At 37.8% G+C, this 17,666-nt stretch overlaps 1 protein-coding gene across 12 annotated transcripts in view; it reads right to left on the bottom strand.

The window, feature by feature from the left end:
- Window positions 1–17,666, bottom strand: part of PLEKHA5 (pleckstrin homology domain containing A5) — a 239,560-nt gene that overhangs the window by 105,879 nt on the left and 116,015 nt on the right. The window contains exon 1 of one of the 12 annotated variants that reach the window (XM_036865727.1): window positions 2,243–2,370. The exons of the other annotated variants lie outside the window; for them this stretch is intronic. Within the exon in view, the coding sequence (XP_036721622.1) occupies window positions 2,243–2,277 (35 nt within the window). The 5' untranslated portion in view covers window positions 2,278–2,370. Of the gene's footprint in view, window positions 1–2,242; window positions 2,371–17,666 lie in introns of those variants that run through there. 12 annotated transcript variants of the gene reach the window in all.

The raw sequence follows: 17,666 nt of genomic DNA, 5'->3' as shown, positions 1-17,666 counted from the left end.
CAATGAACTCCAATGGCCACTGTAGGCCACTGTGATGGCCGTATTCTACTCTGGAGACACTTCCTTCTAACAGAATGCAAGGCCACGGCATGCTATTAGTTGGTTAGATAACTAGTAGGTGTCCATCATCCCAGAAAAGACGAAATCTCTCTAATACAGGATCAAGATATTCTCCTCACTCATTTCACTTGCTTCATCAATTCATTTATTCATGCTCAAATATTCATTAAGCATCTATTAAGCACAAGGTTTTGTACTGTCCACTACTAGGAAACAAAAATATAGTTCAAGACTATAACGGGCTTAAAGAATTACTATTCCATCTGAGTTTACTAATTAAGCTAAATTTCAAACTTGAAGAATACAGCAATTATATTTTACCATCAGGCTTCAGTATTGGTGGAAAGAGTTCCTCAAAGCGCACCTTATTCACTAGAAAACAGACAAGCACTTTATTCCCAGTGCTTTAGACTTGAGTCAGACTTTTAAGTCTATTTCAGGTTATCCCTCCTCCCCCCCAACAAGCTCTGCTCATCCTCCCTTCTTTTTTGTTTTGCCAGATTCAATTTCCTGTTCATACAAAAAAGTTTAAGTAGCTTGTCTTCACTTGAACTTTAGCAGCAGTTTAGGCCAATGACCTCTGATGTCATAATGCTTCAAAAACATCTTTGTTTAGAATGCATACTGAATATATTCCAATTCATCATTACTACGGTAACTTACTGATTAAGTTTAAAATATAGGCTATTTTAAAACCATGTTAAAATATTTTAGGTAGATTTGAGATAAATTTTAAAGGGAATAAAAATATTAATGAATTCTCTATATACTTTCTAGCTCTGGGCAGAATTTTCAGCTGAAAATTCTGCAGCTTATGGGAAAAATTGTGGATCTTGAATTAAGACTGTCAAGTCAAATAAAATAAAGTTGAAACCCTACTTCTATATCCTGTGCTTCTAAATATAATAGAAATACAATGTATTAGGAGTCATAATAAGGTAATTATTGATATCTTTGCACATTTGCATATAAACAACTGATTTAGGTCACTTCCTTTCAGTACCTATCTTATTCATTTAAAAAATATGTACAAATAGTCTTATTCTTTAATTGCTTCAGAAAATTGATGTGAAAATATTTACATTTATTAAGAATTTTCGTATTGTCTTTTCTTAAACTAGACTTACAAGTAAAAAGTGCCTGTTCTTTAAGAGAAAACTTTGTTGGAAAATTCCTCTAAAAGACCTTGAAATCACAAGGCTGCTACTGAACCTGCAAGAAAAGAATTATGCCAGAAATGACAAAGCGTAAGGCTTTAAAGGCTTCAGTTTATACTATATAAACAGTATGAAATTAAAATTAAAATAATATCATTCATCCACTCAAAATGAAGGGGAAAAAAAGCAAAATAGCCACGCACACACACACACAACTTACCCAACATAGCCTACTTCTTAAGCTAATGATTTCAAAACAACTAAATCAATTCATTTACTGCAATTCAAAGAGACATGAATTAAAATTGCTAATAAGAAATCTTTAAAGGCATGTTGCCAGCCTTTACAATCAAAGGCAGTAGTAATTTAATTAGTTTAAATGCCAAAATATTGTCTATAATAATCTCCTGCCATTATATTGCTCTTAAATTTTAGGTAAATGAGGATTCCTATTTTGAGGATCCTACTTTGTGAATTCCTATTTTGAATCACGTTACCAGATAATTAAAGAATTAAATAACTAGCAGCTTCAGCTAACTTAATTAATTTAGACTAGTAATATACTTTTTAATAAAAGTATTACATAATGAGTACTGTTAGCATCTCCTCCAAAGGAACTTCTGAGAATTATTCATTTGGCTCTCGTGAAGGGGGAGAAAAAAAAAATCAAGCTTCTCCTCTGAAGAAGTTAAAACAATAAACAAAAATCTTTAGGCTTTCAAGCAATTTGCAACTACTGTGCATTTATGCAACTTCAAGTTAAGGAGAGACCAAAAGGAAGATTACATCTTAAAATGCTCAAGTCATTTGAAAAGCCTAACAATGCATTTACATTTCTACAAGAATACAATACTTCAGTTATAGAAATATTTATAATATGTAAATCCTTTGCACTAGGTACTGTGCCTGGCACTAGGGCTACAAAGATTACTTATCAGAGGATCATTAACTGAGAAAAAAGGACTACCACTCATCTATCCATCAGCTATTTATTATTATACATGAAAGTAACAAGGATTACTCACCAGCCTCCATCAAAATCACATTCGTAAACAGACATTCAACTACAGGCAAAAGTGGATACTGGAATAAAAATCACACTCCACTGCTTTGTCTTTGAGCTGCTCCCAAATGAGCGCTGTGGGGACTGAGCACTCAGGAAATGCACTGTGGCTGTCGGCCAGCCTGCCACTCTGCCAGTCTGACACCAGACTGACGTCACGCACCAGTATGTCATTGCAGCTGCAAACTGAGGCAGCTTCTCCAGAAGAGTTTGTTGTGATTATGCATGCCTTCCAGCCATAAGAGTAAAAAACGATTTCAATTCCCTTAAAGTTGGCACATAGCATAGGGTAAAATACCAGCATACGTGGTTGCAAACAGCTCGTGAAGAATGTTCAGGGAGGAATTTTAAATAACCTTAGCTCTACATAGATATTTTCTGTTAAAACTGTAAGCAAACCTATTTAAATGATTCCTTTAAAAACTTTTTTTTGTTGTTGCTGTTGTTTCCAAAGTTGGTACATACTTATTTGAAAAAATTCAGCCAATAAAAGGTATAAAGAAAGCTAAAATTGCCTGCAGTTCCACCACCTAAAAATGATAACAATAATGATAATAATTGATCACTTATTATGTCAAGCACTTTACAAACTCATCTGAGCCTCAGAACCCAAAGATGTAGGTTCTGTAATTATCTCCCTTTTCCTGAAGAGACTGAGGCACAGAGTAGTTAGGGAACTTGCCCCTGGTCACAATGCTAGTCAGTGACTGGGCAGGACTCAGAACCCATACATCGGATCACTGAGTTATACCATCTAGCAGCAAAGATAACAGCTGTTAACATTTTGCTGAACATTCTTTTAGACCAGAGTTTGTGTGTATATAAACACATATTTAGTCAATATAAGGAAATCAAACTATATATGTTGTTTTGCAACCCGCTTTTTAAATTCAACAATATGCCATGGGCAGCTTTCCATGTCAGTAACTACATCCCTAACTTTTCTTTTCTGATGGCCGCACATCACAATTACCGAAACCTGATTCCTACTGGACACTTAATTTAAAATTTTTTCTTATAAATAGTGCTTAATGTATATCATGGTCTAGACACCTTTGTACTTTTCTGTATTTAGCTGTGTAGGATAATTCTTAGAAGTGGGATGGACAGGCCAAAGCATGTGCATGTTTTCAATATCCACATGCTTGGCCCTCCAAAAAGAGGTAACAATTTATATTTATACCTCAGTGCATTAGATTTCTCCTTTCCCACATATTGGGTATTGACAATTACTTTCCTCCTCTGCAAATCTAACAGAAAATACGGTTCTAATTGTGTGTGAGTGTGTTTTATTTATTTATGATTATTATCTTAAAATTTTATTTATTTTATTTATTTATTTTTGGCTGCGTTGGGTCTTTGTTGCTGCATGTGGGCTTTCTCTAGTTGCGCTGAGCGGGGGCTACTCCTTGTTGCGGTGTGCGGGCTTCTCATTGCATTGGCTCCTCTTGTTGCAGAGCATGGGCTCTAGGCGCCCAGGCTTCAGGAGTTGTGGCTCACGGGCTCTAGAGCGCAGGCTCAGTGGTTGTGGCGCACGGGCTTAGTTGCTCCGCGGCATGTGGGATCTTCCCAGACCGGGGCTCGAGCCCATGTCCCCTGCATTGTCAGGCGGATTCTTAACCACTGTGCCACCAGGGAAGCCCTGTGTGTCTGTTTTAATTGCAAGTGAGGTTAAACCTTTGTTCATATGCTTATTCACACAGGAGGCAGTCTAGCTAATGGCCACAAGCACGTAGGCTCTGGAGTCAGAAGACTCCAAGTTCAAGCCCAGCTCTTCTCAATAGTTTTCTGACCACAGGCAAGTTACTTAGCCTCTCCATGCTTCAATTTCCTTATACGGAAAATAAAAAAAACAATTTAATCCTCATGGGATTTTTGTGAGAATTAAATGAGAAAAACCATGTAAGCAATTGGAAAAGTGCCTACCACATAACAAGTGTTTGATTAAATGTTAACTCATATTTAATGACCGACTATATTTCTTCTGCATTTCACGCCCTTCAACCAAAATGGTGACTCTTAACAAAAGTACAGACAAGCCATTTTACAAAATGTACTGGAAATATCTTGTTAGAATGCTAATGACATAAAAATGTGCAGATACATCAAAGTGAGTTGTCTTACAACTAAATTTAACATGTAACATAACTGGAGCTGAAACACTCCTTTCATATGAAACTGCTATAACAAAAATTAAAAATAGCATTTCAAGTTGAGGAAACAAAATTGTTTCATCATGTAGCTTGAAATATAGACAAGCAAGCCGACACAGTTTGCTATAACCAGAAGGGTTTGCATATGTTTTAGAAAAGTAGTCAGTCATTCATGAATCTGTCCTATTTTTTTTTTCGAAGTGAAGGTTTTGCTAGCCTCAATTAGTCTCTGTTTAAACTTCTCACGCTGAAAAGGAAAACAAAACCCATTCCTGAAAATGTCAAAGGGAAGTCAACAAAATAACTTTTGCCCGTAGTTCTAAAAGCAAAGGACAGCCCCTTTTAAATGACACAAATCATAACAATGTTTAAGCAGAATATTTGAAGGTTAAAAGGTAGTAAGCCTATTTATTATATCTACCCCAAACCAATGTGACCTTGTGTTATGTAAGTCTTCAACTGTTCGCACCATCAGGACAGTTTTAACAAAACACTTTTAAAATGAGCTAAGAAGGAAGTTTTATGTTATTCTAGCAGATCTGGTTTAGATGTAGTCACTGTTGTATATGCTATAAAATTATCCCATCTGAAGGCAAACATTTCTGTAATAAAATGGCAGCATAATATGTTTGCAGAATCACAGTGGCATGGTAGTTCTGTATATGGCTGCCAGGAGAAAAACAACAATAATGGAGCAGCAGAGATCTGTCAAGAGACTCTGGAAGATTACCAGGAATACCGAGAACTAACAAGTCGACCAGTGTTTGGTTTATGAAGTTACTGGCACCCTGCACTATTTCTCTAGGACCTGGGAGGCTCAGGTCCTTCCGCCCACCACCCACGGTTTACAGGACTTCCACAGGGAAAACAGTGTGGCTGGGCAAGGAACAAAAAAAGAGGGAATAAGATAAGGCCCCTCCTCTCAAGGCCAGAACAGCCTGGAACTGACAGTTTAATAGGGAAGAGAGAGCTGTAAACAGATCATTATAACATAACCTGATTTGCAGAGCGAAGAAGAGGAAGTGGCTAAATGCCTGGGGGAATCTGGAAGAGACTTAACAAAGTACAGTAAATGACAGCTGACCTATTTCAAGAGGAGATCTCAGTTAGAGGTAGCAGTAGTTGTGAAAGCACAAAGATAAGATGTAATCTAAAATTTACACCTACGAAAGGTGCCCAATTAACAGAGAAACTATTCATTTAAGGAAAAAAAAAAAACAAACACGCATACCAATAGGACAATTCTTACAGGCGCCTTGTAAGATTCTGCCCTGCTTTTCCCCAAAGTCAGGGATGGCTAGTTTAGCTATTTTGATTCTGCCCAAACAACATTTTTAGGAAAGGAAGCTGAGGTAGATCGTGGATGTATGTCCCATTACTTTGTCAGAGCTAATGAACTTCTTTAAATCAGTAGAGAATCCTAAATCTCAATTAATCCTGATTCTCTTTTCACGAATCTGTACACTACAGGGCAAGAACCATGCTTTGTTAAAAAGTCACAGAAAAAATGGCCAGTGAGGGCCTCCAAAATATGTGTCACCAAACAATGTGCTTCAGTACATTCTTTAGGGCTGTTTGTGATAATGACTGAGGATTCAGTTGTGATAACTATCATTTTTCAGTTCTTGGTTACTTCACTTCTCAGTGGCATTTAAAACTCTTGACTACTCAGTTCTTAAAAATGCCACCATTGACCCTGAATTATGTGACCTGGTTCCCCAGCCTTCACTTTGCAAAACAGGCATGAATCCAAATGACTCAATCCAGCACCCAACTGTCTCTATAATTTGGTGCCCATTTACTCATCACTAATACCCAAAGCAGAAGCTCTTTTAATGGGTGAGAAACAGATCTACCAATGTCTTCTCCATACTGTGTCTCATAGTGCTGGATAACACAAAGTGCTCCAATGTTCCATCACCTGATTACTGATTTTCATCCCCTAGGTCACTTAATTAATGCAAATCTTTCAGGTCAGAAAAATATTAGTACAACGAGAAGACCACAACCACATATTTCGGAGGTGTGTTTCTTCTAACACTGCCAGGCAATTACGTTTGGCACAATCTACCTGGAGATAGCGTCAGAGCCCACAGGCTCCGTTCCACAAGACTGTCCCCCCAGCCCCATCCCACCCCCGCCCAACTTTAGATACCAATCACAAATCCAGCTTGTTATCTGTGCTTCTGGCTCACTGGCTATAAATGGAGGTTCCCACAACCCCCTTCTCAGGCGTGATTGATTAGTGTGAGTGGCTCACAGAACTCACAGAAAGCGTTACTTACATTTACCAGTTTATTGTAAAGAATATTATAAAGGATACAGATAAATAGCCAGATGGAGAGGTACACATGTCCATACTTTACAAAGGTAAAGTAAGAATACGGATAGACTCCTTTTCCTCTCTCCCAAATTTCCAAATTTTTTCGTCTTGGCATATCAACCACCATATCTTCATGACTTAAAAAAGAAACATCAAGGCATCAATTTACAAAAGTAAGTTAAAAATACAGTCGTCCCTCAGTATCTGTGGGGTTTTGGTTCCAAGACCCTCATCCCTCAGATAGCAAAATTCATGGATGCTCAAGTCCCTTATATAAAATGACACAGTATCTGCATATAACCTACACGCACAGCCTCCAGCATACTTTAAATCATCTCCAGATTACTTATAATACCTGATACATTGTAAATGGTATGTAAATAGGCAAATTCAAGCCTTGCTCTTTGGAACCTTTTGGAATTTTCACCCCCAATATTTTTGATCCACAGTTAGTGGAATCAGTGGATGCAGAACCCTCGGATACAAAGGACTGGCTATAATTCAAAAATAGGGTGTCTCACATCCTCATTATCTTCTGTTAAAAGATGGCAATCAGGTAAAGAGTAAATCTGTCAACTCACAGAAATCGAACACTCACACCCAAGGATAGCCTGAGATAGAATCCAGATGTCCCATGAACTTAGTGCACGGACAGGTAACCGCTACATCAACTGAAGCTCAGTACAGAAACCAACTCAACACCACTAAGCCAGGCAATCACTCCCTTGACACTGACGCAACAGTTCAGATATTCTCGGTTCACTACACAAAAATGTTCAAGGGCTGTTCCACACTACCTGCTGGGTTTTCTATTACAGCTAAAATTTCATAACACAGCAAACCCTTGGAAAAAGTAATTGGAAGAGCTGAATGATTTAAGAGTCAGATTAATCCACAAACACCTGCTTAGGAAGGAACCAATTATAATGAAGAAGTCCTTCACAACACTAGAGTCTTCTTCCCCCGGGAGTGGTAGCTCCTAAATATACTTGCTTACTAACAGGACTAGGAACCTTCTAATTTGAAAATATCCAGTTCTCAGGTCCTTGATGACCAAGCTGGCCCTCAAAGGCCAGTTTAATAAGATACTGACTTGGCCATCATATAATCCCTTTAATTTATTTCTTCCAATCCTTTTAAAATTCTTTCCACTTCTTGTGTGAGACTGCTAGCCATGACTTCCTCCTTGTGAACTCTGTCATAATTTGTGTATCTCACCAATTTACACTTTTCGTCCAGCTCAAATGTCACCTCCTTGGAGAGATTTCCCCCAATTTCCCTCACTCAGGTAGTTGCAGTAATACATATCACGAACAGTTAGCATGACCAACAAAATTTGCAGTCATACACACCTATATCTCAAAGGACCTGTCAGTAAAGATGTTTGTCAACTAGTTTGCAAAATAAATAGAACATATATACTCACGGAAAGTGGACTAACTCTAATAAGTTTACACATCTATAAAACCAAATACAAACCAAAGTGAGAGATAAAACCTAAAGGCAGCAATGATGTGGGCATTAAAACCGATCATCTTTCTTGCCTTTCACGACTAGCAAATGACATCTCAACTTCTGAGCTACAGGTGAAATGTCTGGTTATGCTTGTACCTCCTTTGAATATTTGAACTCTCAAACTATCTCTGGGTGCTTTTCACTTGATAGGGAAAAAAATGGATTGTGAGTAGTCAATTTTTTGATAGGCTCTGGCATCTTTACCTATATTTTAACTGCAACCATTTCAATTCTAGAAAAATTCCAGGTAAAAGTGTATGCGCACAACAAGTAAAGTATGAAAGCTTTGCTAATTTTGTACTTTAACGTGCAATGGTAACTAATAAAAAATTAGATTTGGAAATAACAAAAGATAATCTTAAATTCTAACATAATAAAGAAATTCGTTTTATAAAAGATAATCTTAAATTTTGCATTTTATAAAAGATAATCTTAAATTCTAACATAATAAAGAAATTCAGACTCCAGAACACATTGATGAATATGAAATAATATATCAACAACCAAGGAAAACAAATACAAATTTACACCTAATTTCCTTGACTAGGTCCTAACTTCAACTCTGGATGAATATACATTTTTGAACGATAGTTTGTGACTTACACTCTACCTGTATATAGACTGATTTTCATTCTGAAAGAAATTATAAAATCTAACTGGTTTTCTACAGAGCCTGATTTACCAACAAAACATCTATTATTCAAGTACTAAATAGATTCTACACTTATACCGTCTGTCTGGAAGATACATGGCCTATTTTTGATGTGGGAATAGAATCAAACATATGACAGTGTCACCAGTTTCATTACCATCAAAAAACAGGCCTCAAAGAAACTTATTATAATGGTGCTTTGTGTGTCGGCTTCATTTAGTCAAGAGAAGTACTGCTTACTCTCTTGAAAGGAGGCAAGAGAACATGCATGTTTTTAAAGGTTTTACTACCGCAGAACAGGATGGAGCGTGTTATGGAGACCCACAATTGAGACATAGCCTTGGGACCAAAGAGACTTTTATATCTACAACTGACTCCACGAAAGGTCCTCATAAGTCATCCCTTTCTCTTCATGACATTATATAACAGACACAATCAGGTGGTTTTGTGGCAACAACTCCAAGACTGTTTGCCTGCCAAGGCCAAGTTCGAGGTATGAGTATTCTCCCTTACAAAACAAAACAGGTTTTAACGTACTACACTTCTACACTCACATTTCTGGCACTGGAGGAGTAATTTCTTTGTTTTTACACCTCCTTTGCACAAATTCCTTGGCCTACAAGTTTTTTCTGCTTTTAAGTGAAAATACCTTACATTAGAAGTTTATTAGAAATGTTATACATACTGCTGTCTAGTGTTGAAAAGAAAAATTAAACAAACCTGGGCTGAGATTTAATTTCCTTGGCTACTATTAACAGATTTTTAAAATTCATTCAACGAATATTTATTGAAGATATTGCTTCTTCTGCAGAAGAAGCATTTGCTTTGGCTCCTGTGGGAGAACTAAAAAAAGAAAGAAAAAGAAATGAAATGTCCAAACTAGTTGTGGGTAAATAACTACATAAATAAAAAAACAAGAATATGAGATGCTATAGCATAAATGGATTCTGGAACCAGACTGCCTAGGTCAGAAGCTCAGGTCAGGCCTTAGGAAAACTACTGTACCTCTTCATCTCTAAAACAGATATAACAGCAGCACCATCCTCATAGGATTGTTATAAGGATTAGATGAATACAAACATTAAAGCCCCTATAACAGTATTTGACACATAATTAGAGCTCATTAAGCAATAACAATTACTATTCTGAAAGCCATGTGGATCAAAAAAGCAGAGACAAATGTAAATGGGCTTTGAGCATAAAGCCACAGAGGATGGGTGGAATCTGAGATAATCAGGCCAAACACCAGTGAGAAGCAGCAAAACTCCTGCAGAGTTAAGGGTTACTGCTTCCAAACCCTACTGCCACTCCCCAGAGTTGCACCCATGCCTTCTACAGAGTTTGAGTATAAAAACCATCTAATTCCTCTTTTTGCCTAAAAGTTTGAGTTCGATTTCTGTAACAAAAGAGTCCTGAGTAAGACAATGTATTTAGGAAAAAGTAAAGTGGTTTACAAGGTATACGAAACAGAACAGGAAAGAAATAAAACAAAAAAAACCCTTTCCTCAGGACTTCTCTGTGGCACAGTGGTTAAGAATCCACCTGCCAAAGCGGGCGACACGGGTTCAAGCCCTGGTCCAGGAGGATCCCACATGCCGCGGAGCAACTAAGTCCGTGTGCCACAACTACTGAGCCTGTGCTCTAGAGCCCGCGAGCCACAACTACTGAGGCTGCGTGCCACAACTACTGAAGCCCGTGCGCCACAACTACTGAAGCCCGTGCGCCTAGAGCCCATGCTCCACAACAAGAAAAGCCACCGCAATGAGAAACCTGCGCACCCCAATGAAGAATGGTCCCCGCTTGCCGCAGCTAGAGAAAGCCTGTGCACAGCAAAGAAGACCCAGTGCAGCCAAAAATAAATAAATAAATAAATTTATTTTAAAAAGAAACAACAAAAAAACCCTTTCCTCAAATTATACAATATTTGCCATGTCTAAACAAAGCTGCTAAATAAACAGTGCAGAGAGAACAAAGGACAAATTCAAGAATGGTACTTTCACATATATTTCATATCTTTGACAATCAATGTCTCAGTATAAATTTAGCTTCTGAAATGTGAAATTCAAATACTCTTTTATTACCAGCAAAAAAGGGCAGCAGTATTTAGAGTTCTAAAGCACTGAGAAATTTAGACATTTACCCTAGGTCAGTGATTCCTAAACTCAAATACTGGTTGCCTCAGAATCATGGGAGAACTGGCTTAAAAAACACACTACCAAACCAAACCTCAGGAGATTCTGATTCAGCAGGTTTAGTTTGGGCATTACATTCTAGGCCACAAAACTACTTTCAGGCACAAATAGGCTTCAGTAGCTGATATGTATGTGTGAACAAAACTAGTTCTACTTGTTTCTTCCCTTAGGTAAAACCCATCTTTGTATTTATAATTTATATGATGGAGGATAATAGTTACCTCAACGGTAAATGGAAAGTGTTTAAAGAAAATGTCTCAGCCTATAAAATTTCCTGAATTTTTACCTATAAAAAAATTTTTTTAACCTATAAAATTTCCTGAATTTTACATGTCAGAATTATGAAGTATATTGTTTTTTCACATTTTAACAAAACATTTTCTATCTATCTTTTGGTATGAGTTAGGATGCTTTCAGTAACAGAATGAGCAATTAAAAAGTGGCTCAGACAATGAAGAATTTAGCATCTCAAATGGCAAGAAGAGGCAGGGCAGTCTCCGGGTTGACTAATTCAGAAGCTCAGTAATGCCAGGGCGCTTGGGCGGGGCTCCTTTGTGAATCCCTTACTTTTCTCTCATAGTTCCACCGTTGCCACTGCAGCTCCAAGTATCATGTTCTTATGGTAAAGAAGGGAACGAATTCCTGCCTTAGGTTTCTTTTTTTTAAGAAAATGAAGAAAACTTTCACAGTTCTTCAGCTTAAACCAATTACCTATGGCATAAGGCATAGGACTAACTCCCTAAGAATAATTATGATCTATACCCTGGGGCTTTGGAGGCTCACCTTCCCAGAACACATGGAGGAAACAACCACTAGAACAAAGTCTGGACTCTTTCCAACAGGAAGAAAGCTGGAGGGATGTGTCGACAGCAGTTTGCTAGGCACCAAAAGGGGTCCATCACATTCTGTGACAAAGTAATAAACCATGTTTAAACCGATCAAAATGTAATTCAGCATGGAGAAACCAGTTCAGTGTATTAAGTGACTGGAAAACATTAGCAACGACCAACAAAAGGAAGATTAAGCTGCCAACAGAAAACGAGAGAAAAGATGTACCCAACTGGAAACTGGAAGGATAGAACCCACTTCCTTATGCAGTAAAATTACTGTCAATCAAATCAAACACTTGATTTGAAAATTACTGGTCAGGAACTTTTTCCTACTCTAAACAATCTGTGTGCCCATTACTCTCTGATTGCTAGATCAGCTAAATATTTCAAAAGTGTTATTTACATATTAGATATAGAAGACAAAACAAGAAAGGACTAGATATATTAATTTAAAACACAGAGTAAATTCAGCTCTTAAATGCTGTTCTTAAAATTTTTGTTCGGATGCCTGAGGATCAACGGCATAAGAAATTATGGATACTCAAACACAAACTTTAGAAATGGATCACTTTCATAGGCTTCCTTTGAAAATTTTCCCAAAAAATATATACTGGTGTTATCTGACCAAAAATAAAACATCTCGATTGTTCAGATTTTCATCTGGAAGCCCCAGAGTCAGTTCGAGATCCCAGCATAAATACGTAGAATTGTCAGGAATGTAAAAGTGCAGCTGCTATGGAAAACAGTTCAGTGGTTCCTCAAAACGTTAAACGTACAATTACCATACAACCTAGCAACTCAACTCCTAGGTATATATCCCAAAGAACCGAAAACAGGTACTCAAACAAATACTTGTACACAAATATTCCTAGCCACTGTTCACAAAAGCCAAAAGGTGGAAACCACCCAAATGTCCATCAATGGGTGATGAGCAAAGAAAATGCAGCATATACGCACGATGGAATATTATTCAGCCATAAAAAAGAATGAAGTATCGACAGATGCTACAACATGGTTGAACCTCAAAACCATTATGTTAAGTGAAATAAGGCAGACACAAAACATCACATATTGTATGATCCCATTTATAAGAAATACTCAGATAAGGTAAATCCATAGAGACAAAAAGCTGATTAATGATTGCCAGGGGCTAGGGGGGGAAGGGGGAAATTGGGAGCCAACTGCTTAATGGGCACAGGGTTTCCTTTTGGGGTGATGAAATTATTTTGAAACTAGCTAGAGGTGATCGGTGCCTACCACTGTGAATATACTGAATGCCACTGAATCATACACCTTAAGATGGCTAATTTTATGCTATATGAATTTTACAGGAATTAAAAAATAACTTATGTAGCTGTAATATGAATATGTGAAGGAAGATGTGCATTGGAATTTAGTCAATCCTGATTAGAAGTATTAATATTTCAACTTGCTTTAATAAAGCATAGCATTCTACAATTCTTCCTCTGATTGGATATAATCTGGGATCTTCTCCATTACATCCAGCATTCTAAGATTTAAAATGTTGAGTCTATTATACTGAATTTCAGATTAATTCCCACAACACAAATGGTATTGCCCACCCAGCTCATTCAGGAAAAAGCTAAGTTAAAAAGCATTCTGATCTAAATTACAAATGAAAAAGAACCTAATTATTTACTGTTGTGGAGAGCCCTAGGGAGATTTCTTGGTGGTTTAGGACCCTCTGAAATCACTTTGTAAGGCTGTTTTTGCTTCTCAAGAGAAAGATGGGGTAAACAGATTGTTTGCTACCGCGGTTGTTTTAATGGAAATGTTCTACAAGGATCAGATGGGTCCTTCCAAGAAGGCAGGCCGTACAATACAACATAACAAGGGAAAAGAACAAGCAACATTTGCAATTCTGTGTTAAAACTCCACACGTTCTGGAATTAAAATTCCATCTTTGTCTAGAAAGTTTCCTTGTTTGCAGATGTTTTCGCTGTGGTAAGCAAGTTTTGCAGGGGTCCGGAATTTCTGCCCTGAGGACAGGAATCGAGGTGGCTGGGCTATGGCTGCGGCAGCAGGCACCCCCCCTGTCAGCTGCTATCATCTCTCCTCCAGGCCTAGCAACAGCAGCAGTCCTGGGCCGTGAAATATTTAGATTCTGAGATCCTCGCCCTTAGGGACGTAGACCGGGCTCAGCAGCACGGGCAATAGCCGGGTACTGCCTCGCACTTCACACCGAGGGAATTAAGAGACGGCAAAAACCCTTCTCACGGGTGTCTATCCCTTACTGCCCTAAAACTGCTGTCTCACTGCGGCTGCAAGAGAGGAACTCCAATGCCGACAGATTCTAAAAATACAAAACATACATATTTCACAAGTTGATGGTATACACGGGTCACGTCTACCTGTAACTGTCAGAGGCTACAGGTACTTGCCAGTGTTGAATTAACAAAGGCAAATGCCCAAGTTGGCTTATCTCAGCTCACAACATACCTAAAAATCATTTTATATACTACCAGTGACATGCATACCATGCTTTGAGAAATGCCAAATGAAACCTTATGTTAAAAAAAAAAAAGCAACTATTTATTCTAACAAAACAAACAACTATGGCTATAGATTGCAAGTCCCAGATTTCCCAGAGGAGTTGCTGGAGTTCAAAAGTACTAGTATAGCTGCCATCTCACAATAAGAACTATATAAACATGCTTAGAGTACCCTATTCATTTATTCCAAGAAGCACGTTTTTAAAAACATTTAACAGCTCTGGAAGTGGGAGGCTTCTCACATCTCATGGCATTTTATGACCACTGGCCACCAGGAGGCAGTTGTGATACCATTTTCATAACCTGTGTATGCTCGGATGTCAGAAGCACAGTGAGTGCATCCACAGCAGGGAATAAAATCCCAGAGACAACGGCAGAGCACACCTCTGCCCCTAGAACCCAGAGGCTGCGGGGAGGAGGCCCTCAGTAACATTTCGGGGACAGGAATCAAAATTAGGCCAGGACTAACTAACTGCAAAGCTATCTTGATAAAGTCCTAGATTTGATGTGCACAATAATTGAAGGAAACAACAACAAAAAATTTCACTCACATCTAGTGTGCTTCCCGCCCAAGTAAAACAAATGTTTATCTAGTAACATCTCTGGGATTGTGTGAGCTGGTGCACTGGGCAAAAATTTAGACCAAAGCAAACGGGCAGCTATCTCCCCAAGCATGGTGTCGGGAGACGTGAACGCTGCAGGCAGGGAGGGCAGAGCCTCCCCGCCCCGATGGCGTCACACTTGACCCAACTTCACATGTTTACAGTATCCGCCGCGCTCTCAGGCGTCCGGGCTTGTCATCCCAGAATTAAAGAGTAGCTAAAAGAAAACCTGATGTGCTTCTGTTTCAAAAAATATTTACATACACTTCTGGGTCCGACTCGAACATGTATTTTCTCTGGCACTGATCTTTCACCTCCCTTCTTTATATATTATTAATTTATTGTCTGTTTTGTTACAGGCCATTTCAAATTCTTCATGGGAAGAGGCGGGTTGTGAATAAATGAAAGTTTCTAGTGCTTGAACCAGCTCTTCACTCATTCACTATTTCATTCAACAACTATTGAGTGTGCTTATTAGCAAGAGGGGGTGTTGTGTGTAAGGGGTGCACACGTACAATTGTACTCTGTAATTCCTGCAGCTGAGAACAAACAAATCATTAAATTAGGCACTGCTTACATTTTCCAAAGATACTTCTATCAAGATTTTTATAAAGTACAGAAATCTTTGGTGTACATAATAAATTGTTATGCACTAATTCGGCACTAATTACGAAATGAACTCAGACATGCCTAAATCCAAATCAACTGGAACTCTGGAAAAATTTTAAAAATGCATCTTTGTTTGAGGATGTTTGTACCCTATAATCTGAAAGAGGGTTGGACAGTTAACCATGTTAACCAGTCATGTTACCATGTTATATCTAGTCATCATGTTATATCTAGTCATCATGTCCTTAGGCTTTTTCTTGGCTGTGACACTTTCTCAGAGTCCCCTTGTTCTTCCTGACCTTAGAGAATAGAGTGTTTATGTACAGAGTCTTTTGTCTTTAGTCTTAGAGACGCCATTCACTTCCATAGTCACTTTGGTCAGCACCTTTCTGCCCCACTCTGTCCAATAAGGTTGTGTCATGTATTTGTAACAGTTAGCTTCTTTTGTCACAGTCTGCATTCTATCCTGGGATCCCTTGACCTCCTAAATGATTTTTAGAATTTGCATATAGTCTGGATTCACTCTTTGTGTGTAAAGTTCAATGGGTTTTGTCAGATAACCACAATTAAAGCATCACACAGAATAGTTTCGCCACCCTAAAAATCCCCTGTGCTTCAAGTATTCAACTGGTCCCTCCTTTCCCTCAAACCCCTGATCTTTTTACTGACTCCATAGTTCTGCCTTTTCTGAAATGTCTGTGGGAGTCATACAGTTAGTAGAGTTTGTAGACTGGCTTCTCTCACTTAGCAATATGCATTTAACATTCATCTGTGTCTTTCTGTGGCTTGTCCACTTCTTCTTACTGCTGAATAATATTCCATTAGATATGGATGCACCAGTTTGTTTACACATTCACCTATTAAAGGATATCATCTTGGCTGCTTCCAGTTCCAGCAGCTATGGATAAAGCTGCTATAAAAATTCGTGTGCAAGTTTTTGTGTGGACATAAATTTTCAACTCATTTGGGTATATACCAAGAAGCATGATTGCAGAATCATATGGTAAGACTATGTTTAGCTTTATAAGAGACTGCCAAACTGTCTTCCAATTTTGCATTCCCACCAGCAATGAATGAGAGTTCCTATTGCTCTACAACACTGCCAGCAAATGGTATTGTCACTTTTTTGGAATTTAGCCATTCTAATAGGTGTGTAGTGTTATCTCACTATTATTTAATTTGCAATTCCCCAATGACAAATGTATTGAGCATCTTTTCATATACTTATTGGCCATCTGTATATTTTCTTTGGCAAGGTGTCTACTCAGATCTTTTTTTGTTCGTATTTTAATTGGATTGTTTGTTTTCTTATTGTTGAATAAAGGCATTTTTAATGAATTATTTTTTTGTTCAGATTTACATAATTTACTAGAGAACAGATTATAAATCAATCTCATCATTTCATCTAGGTCAGCAAAAATAGAACCAATAACTAACTACTTGAGCCTTTGGTTTTATTTTTCTAAAAAGCAGCACATAAAATGAAATCAGTCCCAAATGTCACAATCTCTTATGGAGAAATAATTAAAGAAATTAAGGTACATTCACGAAAACAGTGCACTACAGAGCTTTTAACACATTCATTATAAATTCTGAGCACATTTTGGCTTTATTAAAGATTGAGAGTTGTATTGTTTAAAATACAAGCCACATAAATGGCATAGCCTGTCTACTATCAGGGCTTTGGCAAACATCTAGGTTCCATTTCCATACCTCAGTAGAGCTTAATGATGCAGATTCCAAGTCGGTTCAACTGGTCATTTTTCTCAAGTGGTATTGGGCATTTTATCTGGAGATATGGCTAATTACAATTCAAAGGAAATTAACTTCTCTATTTTCTGTAGGAATTATAACTGCATTCAATGAGTCAATGTGATGGATGCATTCAACCACTGGTTTTTAAAAAACATCTATTGAAGATGTTTTTGACTTTCTCTTTGTGTGAATTTGTTTTTTGAGGAAAAAAAAATCTTTGGCCAGCGTATGTATTAACTGTT

Source organism: Balaenoptera musculus, chromosome 10 (assembly GCF_009873245.2).
Source record: "Balaenoptera musculus isolate JJ_BM4_2016_0621 chromosome 10, mBalMus1.pri.v3, whole genome shotgun sequence".
In the NCBI taxonomy this organism is placed as follows: Eukaryota; Metazoa; Chordata; class Mammalia; order Artiodactyla; family Balaenopteridae; genus Balaenoptera; species Balaenoptera musculus.
The sequence above is the reverse complement of the archived record's forward strand: the minus strand, read 5'-3'. Positions and strand labels throughout refer to the sequence as shown.